The sequence below is a fragment of the Eleginops maclovinus genome, chromosome 18, assembly GCF_036324505.1.
Source record: "Eleginops maclovinus isolate JMC-PN-2008 ecotype Puerto Natales chromosome 18, JC_Emac_rtc_rv5, whole genome shotgun sequence".
NCBI lineage: Eukaryota > Metazoa > Chordata > Actinopteri > Perciformes > Eleginopidae > Eleginops > Eleginops maclovinus.
The window spans coordinates 870,603-896,517 of record NC_086366.1 but is presented as its reverse complement, the minus strand read 5'-3'; the positions used below and the strand labels follow the sequence as shown (position 1 = coordinate 896,517).

Genomic DNA, 25,915 nt, shown 5'->3' with positions numbered 1-25,915 from the left:
TGAGAGACTGAACACACAGACACAGACACAGACACACACACACACACACACACACACACACACACACACACACACACACACACACACACACACACACACACACACACACACACACACACACACACACACACACACACACACACACACACACACACACAGCTTAGTGTAATTATGCTGTTCAATAGAGTTATAGATATCTGGAGGCGATGAAAGGCAGTTATTGTTGGTTCCTGTAACAAAAACATTTGAGGATGAGGTGGATAATCTTCGTCTTTTACCGCTGAAAACCTTCAGCCAAATACCGATGATTCACTCTGTGGTGGTATCATCACATCTGCATGTTTGCAGTAACATTTCTCTGGCCTTATAGGCTTTTTACATTCACCATTTTAACCAATGGGATGAAGTGGACAATTACACCCCCCCACCTATGTATTATTCTCTTCAGACCATAAACGTTTGAATGTTAATATGATAGACGTTCCTACATTATCAAAAAACTTCAGTATTACATTGCTGCCACATTTAACACAGAATGATAAAAAAAAGCCTCAATATTTAACTAACAGTTCATATGTGAAGTAATTAGGAGTTTAGAGCGACAGCATTTTGAAACAGCTTTTCACTGACCTGAGAGTCTCCAGTTCACAGTGAGGACTCTCCAGTCCAGCAGACAGCAGCTCCACTCCAGCAGACAGCAGCTCCACTCCTGAATCCTGCAGGTCGTTGTTACTCAGGTCCAGCTCTCTCAGTCTAGAGGACTGGGAGCTGAGGACTGAGGACAGAGCTGCACAGCTTCTCTCTGACAGGTTACAGTCACTCAGTCTGAAGAGGAATCAGAAATACAGAAGACAACATTTACAGACTGAATGAATAACGCTGCATTTAACCTGGATAGTGATGTGTTCACGTACAGAGCTTTGTTGGAGGCTTTGACCACTGGCAGCAGCCTCAGAGAGCCTCCTCTGAAGCAGAGTATTTCTGCAGGTCAAACACGTCCAGATCTTCTCCTGATGACAGTAAGATGAAGACCAGAGCTGACCACTGAGCAGGAGACAGATCATCTGTGGAGAGACTTCCTGATCTCAGGGACTGTTGGATCTGCTCCTCTAGAGAACGATCATTCAGTTCATTCAGACAGTGGAACAGGTTGATGCTCCTCTCTGCAGAGGGACTCTCTTCAATCTTCTTCTTGATGTACTGGACTGTTTTCTGATTGGTCTCTGAGCTACTTCCTGTCTGTGTCAGCAGGCCTCGTAGGAGTTTCTGATTGGTCTGCAGTGAAAGACCCAGGAGGAAGCGGAGGAACAAGTCCAGGTGTCCTTTCCAGTAATATAGTTCATATTACAAATAGATTTTAGGTCAGTGGAAACCCTGCGAGGGTCTTATTATCAGCAACTCACAAGAGGTTCTTTGGAGGCTGGAGCAGGATTCACTCTTCTCAAAGAGCGTCAGATAATAACTGAGTCCAGTTTAAGTTCTTACCTTTCTTCAGCACTCTGCAGCTTTAAGGTTCAAAGGATTCCTCATGGACCTGTCACTCTTCATGGACACACAGCTGGGTCCAGGTCCAGATCCAGGTCCAGATCCAACTTCAGGTCCAGGTCCAGGTCTTGGTCCTGGTCCTGGTCCAGGTCTCTGCATCCTGATACTAATATCAGACAAAGATAAAGATGGCGTCTCCTCTCAGTTAACATGAGTCAGCATAAAGACTCCTGAACCCGACATTAATGATGGTTAATGTTATTATTACATTTAAGTTTTTTAAAGACCAGCTTTTTTAAGGTCTAATAAATGAATACAAATATTTAGTAAATACAAAAATCGTTTTTAAAATATCTTGTGATAAAAATGATTTATTTAGGAAATATTTTATTAACTTAATTTATTCGTTTAATAAAAAATACTTGAATTTATAACTTTTTATTGAACTGCATTTTGATTTCATTTATCTAAAGAGTTTTTTAACTTTGTTTTTAATACATTTTTTCCGTTACCAATAAAATGGTGTTTTGTGTGTGTCACAGTCTCTCCTCAAAATCAAGATACGAAAAATGTTCAACCACGCTTCAAAATATAAATAGTCCTACAGATCATTTCATTTAACTTCCATCTTGTTTTTCTCGAAGCTGATGTTTCATATTCAACATTGATCTTATATTATTTATAAAGATGTTCATTAATTTAAAGACTGATTGAAAAACATGTTTCAGATTCAATGCTTTTTTTAAGAGGATTTACTGATCCACGGATGAGGTTCAGAAACTGTTCGACCTAGATATACATACACCAAGTATAAAGAGCTGATACTGTGAATACTTCGTCCATCAATCATTTGTTTTATTTAACTTCTTATTTTCCACAGTTTTTAAGATGGTACCATTTTGATGCAGATACATACCATAAATCACATGAGCTGTACAAATGAGAGGAAAGACCAAACACTCAACTGGAAGAACAGCTGTTTTATTATCAACGCTCACTCACAAAACTTCAGCTTCCTTAATTATACAATATTTTTTAAACAGATTTCAGTAAAGTGTAAAGAACATCACATCTGGATGCTAGCATGTCAGCGTGCAGCTGGTTGCGTCTCAGTGGGGACAGCTAACGATGCTAACAGATACCTGAAGAGGAGAGTCAGTTTGGTCATAACCTCTCCGCGTGCTGGGATTATTAAATCCATCATTTCTATTCACCTTAAGGTTCTCCACCTCCAGGGCGCTTCCACCTGAACCGTTGTATGTGTTGGTTCTTCCTGTTGGAGTCACCGCTAGAAGTATCAGTGTTGCACGAATCACAAATAAAACCCAGAGTTTAAAATACGGTTCTTTCTGAAAATTCTGACTTTTTTCAGAAAATAGCAAGACTGACTTTTCAGTTTCTCAAAACATCAGATTTCTTTCTGAAAATTCTGACTTTTTCTTCCAATCATTTTTTCCCTAAATAATGACTTTCTTCAAACTTTTGCAATTGTTTTGTTTTTCGCAAAATTCTGTTGTATAAAAAATATTGGACTTTTTCCTAAATGTCTAAAAAAAACAGTTTTTTTCTGTTTTTCTTAAAAATCTCAAAGTTTTTCATTTTTTCCTAAAAATTTGGACTTTTTTCCCCCAAAGATTTTCCTAGATTTTTCAAATTGACTGAACTGAGACGTCAGAGTTCGAACAGGAAGTTGAAAAGGAGCGAGGCTTCATAAGGTGAATAGAGGAATCAAAGTGCAGCGTAACTTAATGTACCACAGCTGAAATACGGTGATACAGAGGTCCCTGCGTAAAGGCAGGAACTACAGTCAGAATGTGTGATCCCAAGGCTGTAAACTCCAACCATCATTCCACAAAAAATCTAAATATTCACAACAAAAATAAACCTTAATGATTTCACAACAACTGAAGAAAAACAAAGAAAAAAAGGACAGAATCTCTAGAATAACTTCCTCTTATTCGACCAAAACAAGTCGAGTTAAGTTCCAAAATATTCGCATCAACAGAGTAGTGCAACCAGAGTTCAGACAAGACACCAAGTCCAACCAGAGAGACGGCCTCCTGGAAAACTCCTACAGGTCTTCCTGTTCCTCAGGGAGGCGTCTGTTCAGATTTAACCACGCCCCCTTTCCCACAGAGCTCTGCGTGACTGTGGACGTACAAAAGCAGTGTCCCCATGCAACAACGCTGAAGTAATATCTCTCTACTCTAGTTGGGAAAAGCACGATATTTTGGGTCCCAAATGTGATCAATAAGTTTTAATCAGAACACAAACTCTGTACGTAGGGACAAAACGTGACGGACAAACAGTACGAGCTATAAGCCGACAGATGTTTGCTGGTTCTTAATGTATAGAGCACACCATGGTCAGTAGACTGGTATCAGAGTATTCTGATGTATTCTGTATAGTTCATAATGTTTAGACACTCTGAATATTGCTGTTTTACTGACTTTACTTTCCATCCATCCACATCTATCTATCTATCCATCCACATCTCTATCTATCTATCCATCCACTCATCCATCCTCATATCTATCTCTCCATCCGTCCATCCATCCACTCATCCATCCATCCACTCATCCATCCACATCTATCTCTCTATCTATCCATCCATCCACTCGTCCATCACTAGCATCTCCTCAGCTCTGCAACACTCTGCTCTATGAAGCGACTGTAGCTGTAAAGTCACATTTCGTGATGAAACTGCCGCGGGTGACGCTCTGGCGCTGCGTCGATGCGTTCTTCACGTGGAAGTGGACGAAGTTAAATCTAAACTGGGTTGGATAAACAACAGACGCTCAGTTTTCTCTATGGTTACTTCTTTCCAGGAAACTGAGGAGGAAATAAAAGCATAACGCTGAGTTATTCCCCAACACGAGGAGGCTCCTACGCTGGAAAGAATCCCTTATTCCTGCATCATTTATTTCCCTAAACTTAGGCACAAAGTTAAGTCTGAAGACACCGGGAAACTACAAAATATAAAATACCCTAAAGGTCCCTCAAGCCCTTGGAATACAAATCTGAGGAAATAGATGCTAGCTTAGTTTAGCAGAGACTGGAAGCAGTGGGGAAACCTCTGTGGGTATGAGGGGCAAGGAGTGCCAGGAAAATCCCCCGTGTGTCTGAATGTGTGTTATGTTATTTTGTGACGGGATTAAAAAGCGGTATTTATACACGTTTAGCAAAGAGCAAATCATACAAACGTTTTTCACAGCAGCGAACCATGACCAGATTAAAAAGAGCAGAGCCAGTGAAGGGGGAACTACGGAGAGAAGCGCAAATGCACAAGAAACAAGGTCTACATTATGGGGGGTTTTGTCCAAAACTACATCATCGCTGCACAGACTCGCCTTTACAATCAGAGAATAAGGTTGTCTTTGTGGCTTTCTCTTCAGCACTTCCATGGACACCCAGGCTTTATTCCCTGTGTCTGAGATATCAAATTAGGTTCTGGCTGATTTCCATGAAAGGAGTTTGGGACCAATCAGAAAACGCAGTGATTAATCAATTTAGTTTCAAAACTTCAGCTTCAGTTTTTATTCTAGAGGCTTTCCTTTTACAGTCAAAGATATACATGTATATCTTTGGTCAATTTAAAAGGCAGCACTTATCAATTGAATGTTTTAAAGATCAAATAAAAAATAAGTGATTGTTGATGTTTCGCTGATCTGAAGGCCGTCTAATGGCGTCCAGTCTCTGATTGGCTAACGATGATGTGTAAACAGGAAGTTAAGGCTGCACACACACAGTTCATTTCACAGGTTTCAGTTTAAGTCATCTTTTGTACAGTTCACTCACTGCAGACTTTAAACACAGAATACAGAGCTGCAGGAATGAGTCCTGAAACACGAGTCAGCATCTCATCACTTCCTGTCCCTGGTCTGGAGGTCAATGGTTTTCTGGTGGTGTTTTTGGTTGTTAGCCTGGAATTAAGGTCTGTGGTTAACAGGAGCTGAAGAGGTTTTTATTCTAGGACATAAAATACCAACTAAACTTCATCACGCCCAACATTAGCCGCCTTTAGCTTAGCGGTGGTGAAGTCATGAGACCGTGCTGCAGTTCATTTATAGCCTAGCGTCAGCTTTTTACTTCAGAATTCATAAAGAGCTGTTAGCTTGTGGAGATTATCCTGCTGAGCTAAATGTTTGTTTGACGCAGAGATTATTTTCTGACATAATCCAAAAATCACACGGAGGAACCCCATGGGGAGGGGCTGCCTTCAGGGACCAGCACAGAAATGCGGCATCCCTGCAGCTCTGTATAAACGAACAGGATCACGGTGTGTGTGTTTCACAGTGGGTTTAAGGCGTTGTGGCGTTGACGCTCTCACCTGCAGAGGTCAGCTGCTCTTTGGTTCACTTCCTGCTGAAGGCTTCGTGGTGGAAGAGTGTATGGATCAGAGTCTGTGTTCAAACAGCAGCTCTGCAGATAAGGTCACTTCGTACAATCATCGTCTTATTTACACTAGAAAAATAGAGTCAACAAAGTAAAGCATTTCCTATTCTCAGGAGGAGGGGAGGAGGAGGAGGAGGAGGAGGAGGAGGAGGAGGAGGAGGAGGAGGGGTCCCTTCAGAAGGATTGATTCCCAGTTTTATTGCTTTGGAGACGATCCTGCAGAGAGGAGAAGAAGATTCAAAAATAGTAACAACAACAACAACAACAACAACAACAACAATTCTAACAATGGTAATAAAACCATGTTTGCTTGAACTGGGATTGGAGGCAGATCTAGACGGGGTAGTGCTGGTTTACCGGGTTCGGTTCGGGTCGCTCTCAGGACCGGAAGACGTGGACGGCTCGCACCACGTACTGCCGGCAGATGGGACACTCGCTCATCCTCTTGCCGCACTTTGTGCAGGTGATCATGTGACCACACTCCAGCAGCACGCAGTCGATGGGAGAGTCCATGCAGATCTTACACAGGTTCTCCTCCGGACCAGCAGAACCAGCACCACCAGCACCACCAGCGGACTCTAGAGCCACACAAGGACACGCAGCGTGAGGGAGCATTCAGTGCTCAGAAAGAACATACCATCTTCACAGATAGACCATCAGCAACAACAAGAACAACAGCAGCAGCAACAACAACAACAACAACAACAGCAGCAACAACAACAACAACAACAACAGCAGCAGCAGCAGCAACAACAACAACAACAGCAGCAGCAACAACAGCAACTACAACAACAACATTTATACATTTGGTTAGACTGCTTTTGGAAAAAAACTGGTTTTAGTTGAACTGGGATTGGGAGAGAGCTGGTTTTAGTTGAACTGGGATTGGGAGAGAGCTGGTTTTAGTTGAACTGGGATTGGGAGAGAGCTGGTTTTAGTTGAACTGGGATTGGGAGAGAGCTGGTTTTAGTTGAACTGGGATTGGGAGAGAGCTGGTTTTAGTTGAACTGGGATTGGGAGAGAGCTGGTTTTAGTTGAACTGGGATTGGGAGAGAGCTGGTTTTAGTTGAACTGGGATTGGAAGCAAACAATCGGTGCTCATAAAGAACACATCACCTTCATCCCAGATAGAGTCTGGGTTATTTGAGCGAGGAATTGTTAAATCATTTCAAACATATATCATTCCAGTTTGAACAGCAGTCCATGAAGCTGTGTTTGTGAGCTCACCTGAGGCGTTGGCAGCGTTGGCAGCTGGAAGAAAAACAGGACTTATTTATATGTATTTGAAGAGACACTTTCTTGTGAACACTCACGGTACGTTCACACCGGACGTGAAAGCTGATTCAAAAACACAGAGAGACGCAGATTTGTGAGAGTTACAGTTTTTCAACTCGAGTCGGTCTGTCTCCATACTAACCGGTGTCAGTATGCAGGTACTTCGGCTTCATATTGATACGTGAAGTAGATATGATGGTAAATATGTTCATATTGTTGTTGTTGGTATCTACAGGGAGATAAGCCCCGCCTCCTCGCCAGTCTGTCTTGTTTGAGTGACGGAGTAAACACCAATAACGCCGCGGTCAAACTCGGGTAAAACGGTGTGAACCTTCGCTTGGCGTCCGGTGAGAACGCAGCATGAGTATTATTATCTGGTGGCGCCGGCAGCAAGTTGTGGGCCGGCGGACTCACCCTGGAGGTTCTGCTGGTCGTGGTACAGCCGGACCACCCGCTCCATCAGCTCCCACTTCTCACAGCAGCCTTTGTAGTTCACAAAGTTCCTGGCGAGGATTTCCTTCAGCTGCCGGACGCTGAGCGCCTCGATGTCGTCCACGCCGCTCAGGTCGGACAGGGACGCCCGACGGCCAGAAACAGGTGCCTCCTCCGGGTCCCAGACCTAAACCCGGCAGGGAGAACCGGGTCACATTCTCCTTATTTCTATAAACACTCGGCGGTTTCTAGTAAGATTGGAACTATTCTCACAAATACTGCATCTCATTAGTGTTGATAATCAAACTCTTTTTCTCAAATCATTTCAAACTTTCTCTTTGTTTAGTATTTCTAGTTGAATGTTCTCTAAGGTTCCAGCTTTCACCTCGAAACGATCCGACTTTCCCCCGAAACATCCTTGTGATTATTTTCATTCCTGACATGTGTAGAAGTGGTTACCTGGTCTTCATCCTGAACCTCGGGCTCGGCGGGGGCGGGGCCTGTGGGAGGGAGCGAGGCTTCAGGCTCTACAGCGGGGGGGTCAAGCGTCGGGGCGGGGGGGTCTGGAGGGAAGACGGCGATATCAGGGGGGTCAGATGTGACCGACGGTGGGTCAAGGGTCACGGTGTCGGGGGGGGAGGATGGTGAAGGCTGCCGGCCGAGGACGAGCTCCACCAGCTCCTCCTGCAGGAAACAGGAGAGAGGTTCAGACTGGTGGGGGCTCACATGTGCTGGTTATGTACTTTCAGTGTGGGACAGGAAGTGACCTTTTCTCTGCACAGGTGGGTGGAAACCTCGTGCAGGTGCAGATAATCCCGCAGCTCCTTCACCTTCAGCTTCATCAGCTCCGCCCTCTCGAGCAGGTTGCCGTAGAAACGCTGACAGGTGTGACAGAGACGGGGGCGGGGCTCCAGGTGGGCGGAGCAACGGCAGCAGAAGTCCTTCTGGCAGTCCACACACACATGCTGAGAAGCACACAGGTGAAGTCAGCCTACACCTCGAGCTGCTCACACTTCTCCCAGCTTATATTCAGACTATTTCTCAAATATTCGGACAGAGAATATATCTCGGGAAACTTTGACTTTACTCTTAAAATATTCTAGTTTTTATATCGTAGTATTCCAACATTATCCTTTAAATATTAAAAATATTTTCAATGCTCAGGATTTTTTCATCTCAATATTTGAACTTCTCATTTTTCAAATATTTTAATTTCCCTTCTCAAAACAGTTGGCCTTTTTTCACAAAATCGAGACACTTTCTCTTCAATGTATTTACTAAGAACATTCCACCTTTTAGACTGATACATTCCTGTGTTTCTTTAATATATACTTTATATATATTCAGTTTGTTTATTTATATTATAAAAATAATTTGGTTACACATTTATTTCTGAAAATATTCCAGAAATTCTGCCTTAATTCCCCCCAAAATGTTTTGTACAACAACTACTTTTTCCTCCAGATGATGAGGCTTCATCATTATTCCATAAAAGAGGCCGGCCCTCTCACCTTCTTGGCAGGTGTGTCGAGTTCCCCCCCGCAGGCCTTACAGGTGGGTTCCGGTGGGGGGGGCGGCGGCGGGCTGTTGAAGCCTGAGTTGGTGTAAGACTGTTGACGTCGCTCATCTCCAGAAAGATGCTCGACTCCAGCTGATTCTAAACAGAACCAGCTGCAGCAGGACGCAAACATACCTGACACACACACACACACACACACACACACACACACACACACACACACACACACACACACACACACACACACACACACACACACACACACACACACACACACAATTATATTCTACTATACTCACATATTTATATTTTGAGTAAATATCGACTTTATTTTTAATCTGTTAGTGAAGTCTCATAAAAGGTGTGCAGGACGGCCCCCTGCCACCAAAAGACCTCAGCCTCCTCCGCAGGTACCGTCTGCTCCGACCCTTGTACAGAGCAGCAGAGAGATCAGTCCAGTGTATCGTCAGATGAACACCCACGTACTATTAACATTTTACAATCTCAATGTCTGCTCCTTCAATTGTCACTGGACTGTGGGGAGAGTGTTGGCGCTGTCTGAAGTCCAACACCAGTTCCTTAAAGTGTTCTCAGAGCTGGTAAAGGTGCAGCTAGTTTGAATGGCTTTGTATACTGCAGGGTAGCTGCTGGATTTACTGCAGGTGAACTACAGTCTGATTTAAGGGATTATATTTACCATCAGTAATCCAGATCTGTAAAGTAACTGAAGGGATTACATACATGTAGTGGAAGTACACAGTAGCATAACATGGAAATACTCAAGTAAAGTACAAATATCTAAAAAGTGTACTTGAGTAACAGATTATTCCTACACTCTGAGTACTTCTACTTTTACACAAGTAGAAGATCTGAGTACTTCTCCCACCTCTTGCATTTCTACAGACCAGATTAAATACTAAAATCTGAAAAATGTTTGTATTATTGTCTATATGTCAGACATTTCTTCATGTGAAATACCTGATGAAATAAACGTTTTCACCGCACTAGGGTCTTTGATGAATTCGGGTATATATTTTACAAAGTGTGAGTCTTATTTAACAAATACCCAGGCATAGAAACAACTCGGATACGACCTGGTTCCTTGTTATTATACGAGACCTAAGAATAGACATAAAATGAGCATCAAACAGACGACAATAAGGCCGTGTCCACCAAGGCGTTTAAACGCCGGTGTTATTCTGAAAGCGCCCAGCGCGCGTTTTGGTTGCTATGATCGGAATATTCGCGGTTCTGATTACGCTGTCAGGTTGTGGCGCACTTCTGCTCAGAATTCGCGGATATTATATATATTACTGCTATACTCATTATTTTCCTTAACTATTATTATATATATATATATATATATATATATATATATATATATATATATATATATATATATATATATATATATTTATAAATAGATAGAGAGAGATGAATAAATATATATTTATTATATCGCTGATTTTGTCGCGGAAATGTCGAGATGGGGGAAAGTACTTGTCCCGCCCCTCCTCCACTGTGATTGGACGGCGGGGTAGAAAGTGACATTGACGACCGTAGCGTTTTTCCCAAAGTTGAACATTTTTCAACTCGTGAAGCGCGGCACCCTGGCGTTTTTCTCAGCTCGCCGACCTCAAAAAAACGCCCGCGGGCATGCGCCTCGGCGTCTGTCTTTAGCGCTCAGCGCCCGTCAACGGCCGGCGTTTCTTTAACGCCGCGCTCCCATTGAACACCATTGGAAAAAAACGCCGGCCCAGGAATAAACGCCTTAGCGGACACACACCCTAAAGTGCTTTAAAGAGGGGATAGCGCAGATGCCCATTGTGATTGCACATCGAAATAATGGTAGTGATGGGATGATGATAATAACAGTAACAATTTAAACTAATGTTAGGCTAGTTAGAGAAGTTTACAGACTGACACAAACTGTTTATATTTAATTGAGATAAAGATTTAATAAACTGTCAGCCGAACGAGTAATTGTTTAAAGAGAATACGTAAACAATTATAAATTAAGGATTTAGGCGCATTTTCGTTGCATTTTCCGTTCATTTGAACGTTATGTGAACGGAGTCTGGTAACAGGCTAGAGACTAAAGGCTAAGCTAAAGGCTAAAGTTAGTGAGGTTTACATTGAGACACAAACAGAGAAGTTTATAATTTAATTAAGATAAACGCTGTTATGTGTAAGCCCTCAGCCGAACAAGTGATGGTTTCGAGGTAATACGTAACACCTAATAAAGTAATGATTTAGGTGCATTTTCTGTGCACTTGTGAGTCGGACTCCGTTAAATGGAACGTTTTTGAACGGAGTCTGGCAGTGAACAGGCTGAAGGCTACATATTAGCTAAGGGCTAAGCTAAAAGCTAGTTAGTGAAGTTTACAGACAGACACAAACACAAGGAAACAGCGAAGACAAAATATACCACCGGTTAAACTGACCCGGTTAACACTTTAACAGACGACTATCCAGAGGATTACCGTCATCATGATCCGTCTTACCTGTTGTCGACAGGGACACAGACAGCAGGAAGTTACCAACAGCTAGTTAACAAACACCAGCTAGTTAGCGTTCGTTAGCTAGTTAGCAGCTAGTTAGCAGGATGACGCTGTGAATCAACATGTCCGTAGTTTGTCCTTAAACTGAACAATAAAGAGAACTATGCATTACTGACGATAACAACAGTACTGAACCAGGAAGTTAAACCACACGCGCGCGCGGCGCGCGCACACACACACACACACACACACACAATAAGTCCTGCATTATTATCAGAAGTATCAAGCATCAAAATATACTTAAAATAAAAGTACTCATTATTCAGATTGAGCACCATATATTTGAGTTATTGTAGCATCATGTGTTCACAGCTTGGTAAAAGTGGGGTTTATTTACATATACTAACTTTACCTATAATAACACATGAAGTGGTACCAGTCCATTTTATTTGTATTAACAATACAAGTTTATGAAGTAACTAGTAACTACATCAGTCAAATAAATGTAGTGGAGTAGAAGTAAAAGTTGCATAATGTTAAAATACTAAACTAGTCAAGTACCTACATGTTTACTTAAGTACAGTACTTGAGTAATCGTACTTACTGTAGTTACATTCCACCACTTTTAAACAGTGATGGAAGAGGTACTCAGATCTTAAGTAAAAGTGTAAATATGGTTTTCAAATACTCCATTACAAGTAAAAGTCCCGATTTCATAAAAGTACTAAAAGAACAAAAGTATTAGCACCAAAATATATTTTAAGCACAAAAAGTAAAAGTACTCATTCTGCTCAGTAACCCAGTTCAGACAAATACATATCAGTAATAAATCAAGTACTTGAAATACTGAATAGATTAGTACTACAGTACTGCATTATACTATATCAGCACATCGTGTGTTTTTATTTGTACAAAGTAACTGGAAGGAAGTGTTGTATAAATGTAATAAGTACAGTATTTGCATCTGAATTGTAGTGGAGTAGAAGTATAAAGCATCAAAGGGAAATACTCAAGTATAAATATTTCAAAAAAGGACTGACAGAGTAAATGTACTTAGTTACTTTCCACCACTGTTTTAAAAGTCTCATAATTCTTTCTCTAGTAATTATTTATTTACCTGAGACGTTTTATTCCCGTCATTTTTATTACAGTTTAGTTTTCCTAAAGTAAATACTGACATACACCTGAACATCAGCAGGAGAGGACTCTTTAAAGTAGAGACACTACATACTGATATACACCTGAACATCAGCAGGAGAGGACTCTTTAAAGTAGAGACTCTACATACTGATATACACCTGAACATCAGCAGGAGAGGACTCTTTAAAGTAGAGACACTACATACTGATATACACCTGAACATCAGCAGGAGAGGACTCTTTAAAGTAGAGACACTACATACTGATATACACCTGAACTTCAGCAGGAGAGGACTCTTTAAAGTAGAGACACTACATACTGATATACACCTGAACATCAGCAGGAGAGGACTCTTTAAAGTAGAGACACTACATACTGATATACACCTGAACATCAGCAGGAGAGGACTCTTTAAAGTAGAGACACTACATACTGATATACACCTGAACATCAGCAGGAGAGGACTCTTTAAAGTAGAGACTCTACATACTGATATACACCTGAACATCAGCAGGAGAGGACTCTTTAAAGTAGAGACACTACATACTGATATACACCTGAACATCAGCAGGAGAGGACTCTTTAAAATAGAGACCTACATACTGATATACACCTGAACATCAGCAGGAGAGGACTCTTTAAAGTAGAGACACTACATACTGATATACACTGAACATTATGTTAGCTCTTTAAATAAAGAGCCCCCCCCACTTTAAATAAACAGCAGGAGTAGTTGACGTTTGATAAGTTAGAGCTTAACAGTACGGAAAACACTGAACAACAAAGGATCTTTAAAAGAGCTCTACATAGTACATACACTGAACATTCACAGGAGAACAGTTTAATAAACTTCTCATAACGCCCACCGAATCCACAGCAGAGAGGACTCTTTCACATAAGACTCAAAACTGATATACATGAACATCACAGCGAATGGGCTCTTAAATAGGACCTACATACAATAACCTGACATCAGCAGGGTTCTTTAGTAAACTTCATAAATTTTTACAAACTTATGGCAGGAGGGACTTTTAAAGAGCAAGAATCTACAATACTGACATAACCTTAATCTCGCAGGAGAGGCCACTTTAGGGCAGAGACGGCTGATTTTAATGAATCACACTAGAACACAGAGGAGAACCTTTAAAATGAGACACTAAAATGATATAGCGGATCACAAAACAGCAGGTCTCTTAAAGCTAGGACTCCTACATAAAGATTACACCAGAAAAGTCAGCAGGAGGACGTATTTTTAAAAAGTAAGAGAAAATATAAGACTATATACATAGAAATCAGATTTAAGAGGGTCTCTTTAATAATAGAGGAAATTTACACCTGATCCACCAAACATCATCAGAAAGACTTTTAATAGAGCTCTACTTCGTGACATCACTACAAAGCAGGATAGGGATCTTTAAATAAACCACTCATACTGGATTATCCTGAATCTTCAGCAGGATAAGACCCCAGTAAAAGTAAGACTCTACATTACTGATATACACCTAAATTTAGGCGGAAGTGCTCTTTAATGTAAACACTTAAATACTGATAAACACTTGGCTTAAATCGCTGTGAGTAGGAGCAAAACTTTAAAAGAGAGAAAAAGTTGATATAAAAAAACACAGAAGGGATCAATCTTTTAAAGTGGGACCAAACATGACTGTTCATCTGAAGCATCAGCAGGAAACTCTTCTAAAGTGTAGAGACTCTGACTACTATATACATCTGACATCAGCAGTGGTGGGACTTAATAAGTAGAAGACACTAATTATTCGGCATTAGACCCCACTGAACAATCTCATCAAGGTTGAGGCACTCATTTTAGAAATCACGCTCAACATTACTGAATACACCTGAAGATTCTGCAGGATCATGGACTTTTAAGTTGTAGAAGGCTCTGACATTACGTTGCAGTTAAAACTGAGCGACAGAGGACTCTTTAAGTAGTGAAAGACACTACATTACTGATATACACCTGAACATCGGCAGGAGAGGACTCTTTAAAGTAGAGACGCTACATACTGATATACACCTGAACATCAGCAGGAGAGGACTCTTTAAAGTAGAGACTCTACATACTGATAACACCTGAACATCAGCAGGAGAGGACTCTTTAAAGTAGAGACACTACATACTGATATACACCTGAACATCGGCAGGAGAGGACTCTTTAAAGTAGAGACACTACATACTGATATACACCTGAACATCAGCAGGAGAGGACTCTTTAAAGTAGAGACACTACATACTGATATACATATATATTTTTTATTCCTTACTTCTAAATAAAACAGAGCCCCCCCCCTGTAAATAAACACATGGTAGTTTGTTGACGATGATGATAGTTTTATTGCCATAAACAGTGTAGGAAAAAAAATGAACAAAAAGGAAAAGTTAAAACAGCCGTTTATTTATTCTATAGTACAGTAAAGCAAACTTCCAGGAGAACAGTTTATTAAACGTTCTCATAACGCGCCCCCCCCGCCCCCCAATCCACACACACCGGGTACCGTCTTCTCCGCTAAGATGCAAAATAATTACAGTTTGAACCACAAACCGAATGTCTCTGCACCATAACAATAATTTGGACTTCTGCAGTTCTTTCAAAACTTTCATAAATTTTTACAAAACTTTATTGGCGGCAGTCGGCTTTTACAAGATGCACACGGAAATGAAAAAAAACAAAAAACAGCACAAGAACCTTTAATTTCTTCTTCCTGCAGGGGGGGGGGGGGCAGCGCCACCTTCTGGTCAGAGGGGGGGGGGCTGATTTTAATGAATCAGGGCAGCTAGAGGACACATGGAGGAAGAACAAAGGGAGATATTAAAATGATAGCGGATCACAAAGCATTTGCACGTCCTGCCTCTCGCCACGGTTCATTCCCTCCTTTCAGTAACGCTCACCAGAAAAGAGTGGTGGGGGGGGGCGGAGAAGGGACGTAAGTTAAAGATTTGAAAAAAGTGAATGAGATGGAAATATAAAAGACTTATATACATAAAAAATAAGATTTGAAAGAGCGGTCTCTTGTGAACGGTCTTTGGGGTGTTAATGAAGAGGCTAACATGTTAGCTAGCCCTGATCCACCAAACTCCATTCAGAAAAGACGTGTTTAACTAGTTCTTCTTGTGGACAGTCCTTACAAAGCAGGAATTTAGGGGTTTTAACAAACCACCATCATAATGGAGTTATCCTACATCTTTTCCATGCATTTGTTGCAATAAAACCCCAGGTAAAAAGTGTATCTCGTTAGCGGTGAAGCAGGTTAATTCAGGGCGCAAATTAACTTGCTCGCATTTCCATCCATGGATAAACACTTAAATTAACGATTAAAGAAAATGTGTTTGGCTTTAAATCCGCTCGTGTTAAGTTTTGTCTTAGGAAAGCAAAACAGTTTTAAGAAAAAGGAGAAAAAGTTTGAGTAAAAAAAGCACAGAAAGGCGCATCAATCTGTTTTAGTGTGGACCAATCAGACGCTGTTCAGTCTGATTGGATGAGAGATGTTGAAAACCACTCAAGAGGGGCTGTACTGCAGGCCACGCCCCCTCCCTGCTACCTTTAACCTATGCTGCCTTCAGCGTGTGTGGGACATAATGCAGCACTACCTGACAGACAAATTATTTTCGGTCATTAGAGCCGCACTGAATAGCAGATTTCTTACATTCAAAGCGTTTGTTCTGGCATTACATTTTAGCAAATCATCGCTCAAAATTACTAATTTCTTCTCCAGAAAGATGTGGACTGTCCTTGTATTTCATGGTGTTGTTGAGTTGTAACAGGAACGGGCCTCTGACAGTTTTTCTTCAGTGCAGTTAAAATGTTCTTGAGGCTAAACACCAACGAAGCAGAACATTTGGTGAAAAAACTAAAACTTTTCTACTTCACTAACAGTTTCACACTAATAATATCAGCAATTCATTATTTACTCTCTCAAAGCTCAATCATGGAGTTTGTCCCGATACTAATTAAACCCCGCCCGCCCTGGACGTCAGGAAGACGAAAACAAGCGTCCAGAAGGAGGTGAGCGAAATAACTAGGGATGAAACGCCTTCGGGGCTTCCTGCTGTGGGAGAAAAGTGGGCGGGGCCACATGACGTGACATCACAGTAAGCGGTGGCGAGGAGGGGGGGCAGAAAAATTCAAAGTTCAGACATGCATCACAAGCTGCTCGCTGTGTTTACAGGTTATTATTATTCATCAGTGAAGAAGAAGAAGAGGAAGAGGAGGAAGGCGGAAGGAATGCTAACTCGGCGTTTCTCTCTTTCCCGTGTTAAAGTTCTCTATCTGTCTCCCCCCCTCCACCCCCCCGACCTCAGTCTCTTTTAATGGTGGTCTTTGGGCATCACCTCCTCTCGTGGCTTTGCTCCTCCAAAGATGGCCGAAGTAGGGTTGGCGACCTGGTTGAGCGGCGCGGCGACGGTGCGAGGCTTCAGCTGCAGCCGAGGACGCGCTGCTCGCTCCTCTGCAAACACGGAGATAAAACACAGAGATAAAACACAGAGATAAAACACGGAGATAAAACACGGAGATAAAACACGGAGATAAAACACGGAGAGAAAACACGGAGAGAAAACACGGAGAAAACTAAATCCCTGATTCAGGAATCACTGAATTAAATCCGTCGTTAACGACGTATACAAATAGTTCACTGATTTCAGTGATGTCACCTTCAGACGGTTCCCTGAAGTCTGGCGCTGGTCCTCCACCTCCTCCTCCACGGGGGGGAGGCCCCTCTCTGAAACGAGCTGGTCCTCCTGGGCCACCAGGACCCCCGGGCCCCCCACTCCTGTCACCGGGGCGACCGCCACCCCGACTCCGTCCCCCCATGAAGTCATTATCTCTGAAACCTAGAGAGAGACGGACAGGTGAGTCGCACACATACAGGTGAGTTACAGACGGACGGCCTCAGGTGTCCTGCGGTGCCGGGACCTGTCAGGTGACCAATGAGCATGAGATGGTTGAGATGAAAGGCATGCTGGGTAAAAAAAAATACACCAGGGAGTGGTCCAGCAGCTTCAAGAGGCGGAGCCAGGCTTTGGGGTCAAAGGTGAACAGTATGTTTCACTTTGAAAAACTAACGTAGCTTTGTGTTTATTAAAGTTCAGCTTCCCGGTATAAAGATATTCGTTCTTAAAACAGATGTAGTTTAGTTTACTCTGTAAAGATGTAGTTTACTCTGTAAAGATGTAGTTTACTCTGTAAAGATGTAGTTTAGTATACTCTGTGAAGATGTAGTTTAGTTTATTCTGTAAAGATGTAGTTTAGTATATTCTGTGAAGATGTAGTTTAGTTTACTCTGTAAAGATGTAGTTTAGTATATTCTGTGAAGATGTAGTTTAGTATATTCTGTAAAGATGTAGTTTAGTATATTCTGTAAAGATGTAGTTTAGTATATTCTGTAAAGATGTAGTTTAGTTTACTCTGTAAAGATGTAGTTTAGTATATTCTGTGAAGATGTAGTTTAGTATATTCTGTAAAGATGTAGTTTAGTATATTCTGTAAAGATGTAGTTTAGTATATTCTGTAAAGATGTAGTTTAGTATATTCTGTAAAGATGTAGTTTACTCTGTAAAGATGTAGTTTACTCTGTAAAGATGTAGTTTACTCTGTAAAGATGTAGTTTACTCTGTAAAGATGTAGTTTAGTATATTCTGTAAAGATGTAGTTTAGTATATTCTGTAAAGATGTAGTTTACTCTGTAAAGATGTAGTTTACTCTGTAAAGATGTAGTTTACTCTGTAAAGATGTAGTTTACTCTGTAAAGATGTAGTTTACTCTGTAAAGATGTAGTTTAGTTTACTCTGTAAAGATGTAGTTTAGTATATTCTGTAAAGATGTAGTTTAGTTTACTCTGTAAAGATGTAGTTTACTCTGTAAAGATGTAGTTTAGTATATTCTGTAAAGATGTAGTTTACTCTGTAAAGATGTAGTTTACTCTGTAAAGATGTAGTTTAGTATATTCTGTAAAGATGTAGTTTAGTTTACTCTGTAAAGATGTAGTTTACTCTGTAAAGATGTAGTTTAGTATATTCTGTAAAGATGTAGTTTACTCTGTAAAGATGTAGTTTACTCTGTAAAGATGTAGTTTAGTTTACTCTGTAAAGATGTAGTTTAGTTTACTCTGTAAAGATGTAGTTTACTCTGTAAAGATGTAGTTTAGTTTACTCTGTAAAGATGTAGTTTAGTATATTCTGTAAAGATGTAGTTTAGTTTACTCTGTAAAGATGTAGTTTACTCTGTAAAGATGTAGTTTAGTATATTCTGTAAAGATGTAGTTTAGTTTACTCTGTAAAGATGTAGTTTAGTTTACTCTGTAAAGATGTAGTTTAGTATATTCTGTAAAGATGTAGTTTAGTTTACTCTGTAAAGATGTAGTTTAGTTTACTCTGTAAAGATGTAGTTTAGTATATTCTGTAAAGATGTAGTTTAGTATTTTCTGTAAAGATGTAGTTTAGTATTTTCTGTAAAGATGTAGTTTAGTATATTCTGTAAAGATGTAGTTTACTCTGTAAAGATGTAGTTTAGTTTACTCTGTAAAGATGTAGTTTAGTATTTTCTGTAAAGATGTAGTTTAGTATATTCTGTAAAGATGTAGTTTACTCTGTAAAGATGTAGTTTAGTTTACTCTGTAAAGATGTAGTTTAGTATATTCTGTAAAGATGTAGTTTAGTATACTCTGTAAAGATGTAGTTTACTCTGTAAAGATGTAGTTTAGTTTACTCTGTAAAGATGTAGTTTACTCTGTAAAGATGTAGTTTAGTTTACTCTGTAAAGATGTAGTTTAGTATATTCTGTAAAGATGTAGTTTAGTATACTCTGTAAAGATGTAGTTTAGTTTACTCTGTAAAGATGTAGTTTAGTTTACTCTGTAAAGATGTAGTTTAGTTTACTCTGTAAAGATGTAGTTTAGTTTACTCTGTAAAGATGTAGTTTAGTATTTTCTATAAAGATGTAGTTTAGTTTACTCTGTAAAGATGTAGTTTAGTATTTTCTGTAAAGATGTAGTTTACTCTGTAAAGATGTAGTTTAGTTTACTCTGTAAAGATGTAGTTTAGTTTACTCTGTAAAGATGTAGTTTAGTATATTCTGTAAAGATGTAGTTTACTCTGTAAAGATGTAGTTTAGTATATTCTGTAAAGATGTAGTTTGTTCTTCCAGCTCTGCTGACCTCCGTCTTGATTATCGAAGTCGTCCCGCGTTCCTCCTCCTCCTCCTCGTGGAGGTCCTCGAGAGCCTCCTCGGCCTGCAGGGGACAGGGGGAGTTAACACTTGGGGGAGGGTGGACACTTAGGAGGCGGGGCTTGTTAGTCGACCATCAGCGATTGACAGAGCAGATGTTAAGGAGAATAAGCTCAAGGAAGTGAAATATAAACATGTGATGGATGAAAGATGGAGCGGAAGATGTCTCCTCCTCCTCGTCTCACTTTTTATATTTAGAGATTTTAATTACACACACACACACCTTTTCAAAAGCAAAGTCATTCTGGTGACTCAGAAGAGGAACCACAGAACAAGAAAACCACACACACACACACACACACACACACACACAGTGTACCTCCTCCTCCACCTCCTCGCATGTCGTCTTTCCGGAAGCCGAAGCCCCCCCCTGGCCCACCCCTCTCTTGCCTCCGCCCCTCTGCGATGTCGACCCTTAGAGCCTTGTGGTCCAGCAGCTGGAGAAGGAGAAGGTGAGAGGTCACATGTTACCGTTGAACTCTACCAAAGATAACAAACTTAATCCAGCATCCAAATCCTCACTGTCCTCTCCTGCTGATGTTCAGGTGTATATCAGTATGTAGAGTCTCTACTTTAAAGAGTCCTCTCCTGCTGATGTTCAGGTGTATATCAGTATGTAGAGTCTCTACTTTAAAGAGTCCTCTCCTGCTGATGTTCAGGTGTATATCAGTATGTAGAGTCTCTACTTTAAAGAGTCCTCTCCTGCTGATGTTCAGGTGTATATCAGTATGTATTGTCTCTACTTTAAAGAGTCCTCTCCTGCTGATGTTCAGGTGTATATCAGTATGTAGAGTCTCTACTTTAAAGAGTCCTCTCCTGCTGATGTTCAGGTGTATATCAGTATGTAGAGTCTCTACTTTAAAGAGTCCTCTCCTGCTGATGTTCAGGTGTATATCAGTATGTAGTGTCTCTACTTTAAAGAGTCCTCTCCTGCTGATGTTCAGGTGTATATCAGTATGTAGTGTCTCTACTTTAAAGAGTCCTCTCCTGCTGATGTTCAGGTGTATATCAGTATGTAGTGTCTCTACTTTAAAGAGTCCTCTCTTGCTGATGTTCAGGTGTATATCAGTATGTAGTGTCTCTACTTTAAAGAGTCCTCTCTTGCTGATGTTCTGGTGTATATCAGTATGTAGTGTCTCTACTTTAAAGAGTCCTCTCCTGCTGATGTTCAGGTGTATATCAGTATGTAGTGTCTCTACTTTAAAGAGTCCTCTCCTGCTGATGTTCAGGTGTATATCAGTATGTAGAGTCTCTACTTTAAAGAGTCCTCTCCTGCTGATGTTCAGGTGTATATCAGTATGTAGTGTCTCTACTTTAAAGAGTCCTCTCTTGCTGATGTTCAGGTGTATATCAGTATGTAGTGTCTCTACTTTAAAGAGTCCTCTCTGCTGATGTTCTGGTGTATATCAGTATGTAGTGTCTCTACTTTAAAGAGTCCTCTCCTGCTGATGTTCAGGTGTATATCAGTATGTAGTGTCTCTACTTTAAAGAGTCCTCTCCTGCTGATGTTCAGGTGTATATCAGTATGTAGAGTCTCTACTTTAAAGAGTCCTCTCCTGCTGATGTTCTGGTGTATATCAGTATGTAGTGTCTCTACTTTAAAGAGTCCTCTCTTGCTGATGTTCTGGTGTATATCAGTATGTAGTGTCTCTACTTTAAAGAGTCCTCTCTTGCTGATGTTCTGGTGTATATCAGTATGTAGTGTCTCTACTTTAAAGAGTCCTCTCTTGCTGATCTGGTGTATATCAGTATGTAGTGTCTCTACTTTAAAGAGTCCTCTCCTGCTGATGTTCTGGTGTATATCAGTATGTAGTGTCTCTACTTTAAAGAGTCCTCTCTTGCTGATGTTCTGGTGTATATCAGTATGTAGTGTCTCTACTTTAAAGAGTCCTCTCCTGCTGATGTTCAGGTGTATATCAGTATGTAGTGTCTCTACTTTAAAGAGTCCTCTCCTGCTGATGTTCAGGTGTATATCAGTATGTAGTGTCTCTACTTTAAAGAGTCCTCTCCTGCTGATGTTCTGGTGTATATCAGTATGTAGTGTCTCTACTTTAAAGAGTCCTCTCTTGCTGATCTGGTGTATATCAGTATGTAGTGTCTCTACTTTAAAGAGTCCTCTCTTGCTGATGTTCTGGTGTATATCAGTATGTAGAGTCTCTACTTTAAAGAGTCCTCTCCTGCTGATGTTCAGGTGTATATCAGTATGTAGTGTCTCTACTTTAAAGAGTCCTCTCCTGCTGATGTTCAGGTGTATATCAGTATGTAGAGTCTCTACTTTAAAGAGTCCTCTCCTGCTGATGTTCTGGTGTATATCAGTATGTAGTGTCTCTACTTTAAAGAGTCCTCTCTTGCTGATGTTCTGGTGTATATCAGTATGTAGTGTCTCTACTTTAAAGAGTCCTCTCTTGCTGATGTTCTGGTGTATATCAGTACAGTGTTGATGATTTTCCCCATACTCACAGCGCCGTCGTACGTCAACGCTTCCTTTAGAGAATCCAGGTCTTCAAACTCCACGTAACAGAACCCTGAAGAAGAGAAGAAGCAACCAAACCTTAATGAGCAGCTGACAGAGGCGACACAAACACAGGTGGAAAATCCCTAGTCGGGTCCGGTAGCTTCCTAGTGGAGGAGAACAGGATCAGAGAGGGCTGAAACACTGGAACATCCTTCAGGAAAGGAGATAATTCTGCAATATCTCCTTTCCTTTCCTAAAGGATGGTCCGTTGGTTCCTAAAAGAGATAAAAGAGGCATTGAAGCTCCTTTTCCTGTCACCTAGAATCAGCCCTCTCTGGTCCCGTTCCCTTCCATTAGGAAGCTTCCGGACCAGAAGAGGATTTTCTACGGCAACAGACCCTACCCGACTTGTATCAGGAACCCGACCTGTATCAGGAGCCCGACCTATTCTGCACAAGTATCGATGTAAGATGTTGTTGGGAACTTTTAGGAAAAGACTAGTATTATATTAGTACAGAACGGGATTCCGCTACAGATCAGGTTTCCGTACAGATCAGGTTTCTGATACAGATCCGGTTTCTGATACAGATCCGGTTTCTGATACAGATCCGGTTTCCGGTACAGATCAGGTTTCGGTACAGATCAGGTTTCTGATACAGATCCGGTTTCTGATACAGATCGGGTTTCCGGTACAGATCAGTACTGGAAATAGTTCTCCCTGGGTGGCACTGACCTTTGAACTTGTCTGTCTCTTTGTCGCGGACCAGCCTCACGCTGCGGATGTTGAGCTCTTTGAAGATGATGTCGATGTCGCCCTGCACGGCGTTCAGCGGCAGGTTCCCCACGTACGCTGTGAAGGGCGGCTCTGTCGGCATTTCCTTCTGCTTCCTGGCGCCTCCCCGGGGCCTGGGGGTGGGGGGATATCATTAACACAACAACCACTACAGCAATAAGAGCAATAAAGCTTTAGCGGTATAGAAGAGCGCAGTGCTACATCGCTGCGTGGCGAAATCACGGCCTGGACCATTTTGCTGTGAAACCAAAGAGTTGGGGTGAGCTTAAGACCATAGTTTCATAACGTCTACAAGCTGCTTGTCATATACTGCAACTCCATCAACGACTAAAAATCCCAAGTTACGATTTTCTTTACTTCCTCTCAGAAAAAAGGACAGGAAGCCATCTGTGTCTTCAGGCTCCACAGGGAGGACGTAGTTCTTAACCAATGGGACCGGGTCAGTCAGTGAGTCTGTGGGAAACACTTCATCACAGCTAACGATGCTAACGTCAAAGTAAGCAGTCGCTGCATTGAAATATAAAACACTAAGAAGCTAAGGAACAACCATCTCTTGATTTCCTGGTAAGTTCCACAGTTTGGGAGCATTCGGAAATAAAGCAGCTTCACCCATTTTATTTTGGTCAAAGGACATAAACCCAGAGTGAATCTGTGATATACGAGGGTGCCAAACCATTAAGAGCTTCATACACCAGTAGAATCAAGCCTATTTAAGTATATATATATAGTGTTGCATAACTCCTCCGCAGGTTCTGATAGGTGGGTGAACATTAGTTATTAAATCTAAAGGTACAATTGATTTGATATTGTATCATCCCTGTTAACGTGTCCCTTTGTAATCGTCATTACTTTGATTATATATTCCTTTAACATGTCTTAATGGGATTTTACTATCAACATCATATTAGACATATCGCATTAACCTAACGTCTTGTTATTTAACTGAAGGTGTGACCCTGTAAATAAATAACAATAACAATAACAATAATACCTTACATTAGGATAACATGTTCTATTTGTTTGTTTGGTTTCTTTGTTTTGACTTAACTTGTGACTGTTAGTAAATAAATAACAGACACTGATCATAGTAATCACAACATCAGAGCAGGTGAGTGTTTCCACATTACTTCTTATGTTCATTTGAATATCACTCTTGTTTTTGAGCTAACCGTGTGAACCTGTAAATAAACTGAAGCCTGTATCTGTTCGTCCAGCCGCCTGAAGCCCACACACTCTACCGGGGCCTATTCTGCTTTTTAGGGTGTTCCCACTCATTTCCGTGCATGTTATGGTCTGCAAAGACTAAAATGTTCCCTCCAGATGAAGAACCCCCCCTGCCTGAAACCCATTGTTTACTTCCAGAAAATAATGACATCACTATGGAACACTCGCGCTCCAATTGGCTAGCGCTCCAACACATTGTACGTTATAGGCTAAGGGGCGGGACATCACAACAGAGCCGGTCAGCTAACCAATCAGAGCAGACTGGGCTCTGGTTTCAGACGGAGGGTGCTGCAGCACAGGCAGTATCGGAAAAATAAAGAGCTTTTTGAACATTAAAGCAGGGAGACATGTCCCAGGAGAGACACTTCCTATACACCTGAACATCAGCAGGAGAGGGCCCCTTTAAGTGATCAGTAACAGATCGATACCCAGCCTCATGTCTGGAGGAGACGCTGCGGACACATGATGCAGCCATGCGGGCAGCCTGCACCTGATTCTACATGTTTTATTGCCCTACGTCAGTAGTACAATCATCAGAAGTATGAAGTATATATATGTATATAAATATACACACACATATGTACAGGTATATGACGGGCAGTACGATGTAACGCGCAGCTCTCCACACCTACATATTAAGAAACTATACATACAAACAACGCATGAGATAAAAACTAGCATAAGATCATTTACACATAGTTCAACATTCCTGTCTCGGAATTAAACTGCTGCAAAACCATGCCAGGATCACCGTTAAAAACACGTTATTTGTCGCTGATATTTCGCCCACATGTGTGTGCGTCAGACCGCGGTGTTTCCTGCCGCTCTCCCCGGCCTCCCCCCACACATGTCCGGCCTTCTTAGTGAGGGCAGGTCGGGATGAGCTCCGGGGCCTGGTCCACCTCACACACACAGAGCCGAGGAACACAGCACCATGGTCCCGCTCTCGGTCCCCGGTTCTCTGTGAGGAGGAGCTGCTGCGGGAGGAGACTCACCCTCTGCCGCCGCCGAAGCTCCCGTAGGCCCGGTCCCGATCCTCGTAGTTGTCGTAGTCCGCCATCACTGCTGCTGTGTGTCGGAGGAGGAGGTCCTTCACGTCACACGGGGAGCGGGTTGAGCTGTCCGCGGAGCGCCTGGCCGGGAACACACTGCCACCTCATTGTTTTACTCACAAAACACGACTTCCAGGAGAACACATATTCAGATCATTCTATAATGAAGATTAGAACCAGTTGCACCAAAGATCAAACAAATCCATTTTAAAATTCACCTTGCAATTTATTGTATTTCTGTCATACATATATCTATCCAATATCTTATATCTTCCCCAAAAAACTCAGAGTTGTGGAGTAGAAGTATAAAGTAGTACAAAATGGAAATACTCAAGTAAAGTACAAGTACCTCAAATTGTACAGAGTAAATGTACTTGTCTTTTTTTTAAACACGAAAGATATGGATC

At 41.4% G+C, this 25,915-nt stretch overlaps 3 protein-coding genes across 6 annotated transcripts in view; all 3 read right to left on the bottom strand.

Annotated features, from left to right (window-relative positions):
• Positions 1-1,697, bottom strand: part of LOC134880424 (protein NLRC3-like) — a 3,335-nt gene extending 1,638 nt beyond the window's left edge. Inside the window, exons 1-5 of the mRNA XM_063907362.1 lie at positions 1,557-1,697; positions 1,077-1,275; positions 915-981; positions 631-825; positions 1-7 (exon numbers count right to left, since the gene is read on the bottom strand). The exon at positions 1-7 is cut by the window's left edge and continues 167 nt beyond it. Of these exons, the coding sequence (XP_063763432.1) occupies positions 1-7; positions 631-825; positions 915-981; positions 1,077-1,275; positions 1,557-1,697 (609 nt within the window). The remainder of the gene's footprint in view (positions 8-630; positions 826-914; positions 982-1,076; positions 1,276-1,556) is intronic.
• Positions 1,698-6,004: 4,307 nt separating this feature from the next.
• On the bottom strand, positions 6,005-11,815 carry rffl (ring finger and FYVE-like domain containing E3 ubiquitin protein ligase). 2 transcript variants are annotated; one of them, XM_063906513.1, is made up of 8 exons: positions 11,611-11,815; positions 9,099-9,280; positions 8,355-8,552; positions 8,047-8,271; positions 7,570-7,774; positions 7,108-7,131; positions 6,238-6,458; positions 6,005-6,096 (listed from the first exon to the last, which is right to left on the bottom strand). In XM_063906513.1, the coding sequence occupies exons 2-7, from the start codon at positions 9,276-9,278 to the stop codon at positions 6,259-6,261; spliced, it is 1,032 nt and encodes a 343-aa protein (XP_063762583.1). In that variant the 5' UTR covers positions 9,279-9,280; positions 11,611-11,815; the 3' UTR covers positions 6,005-6,096; positions 6,238-6,258. The 2 variants fall into 2 exon arrangements, with proteins under 2 accessions (XP_063762583.1, XP_063762584.1); XM_063906514.1 differs by lacking the exon at positions 7,108-7,131.
• Positions 11,816-15,136: 3,321 nt separating this feature from the next.
• Positions 15,137-25,609, bottom strand: eif4h (eukaryotic translation initiation factor 4h). 3 transcript variants are annotated; one of them, XM_063906527.1, is made up of 8 exons: positions 25,452-25,609; positions 23,173-23,345; positions 22,445-22,509; positions 20,304-20,421; positions 19,914-19,988; positions 17,413-17,592; positions 17,092-17,207; positions 15,137-15,536 (listed from the first exon to the last, which is right to left on the bottom strand). In XM_063906527.1, exons 1-8 carry the CDS (start codon positions 25,514-25,516, stop codon positions 15,528-15,530), a joined length of 801 nt encoding a protein of 266 aa, XP_063762597.1. In that variant the 5' UTR covers positions 25,517-25,609; the 3' UTR covers positions 15,137-15,527. The 3 variants fall into 3 exon arrangements, with proteins under 3 accessions (XP_063762597.1, XP_063762596.1, XP_063762598.1); XM_063906526.1 differs by having other exon boundaries at positions 15,137-17,207; XM_063906528.1 differs by lacking the exon at positions 19,914-19,988 and having other exon boundaries at positions 15,137-17,207.
• Positions 25,610-25,915: the final 306 nt, after the last annotated feature.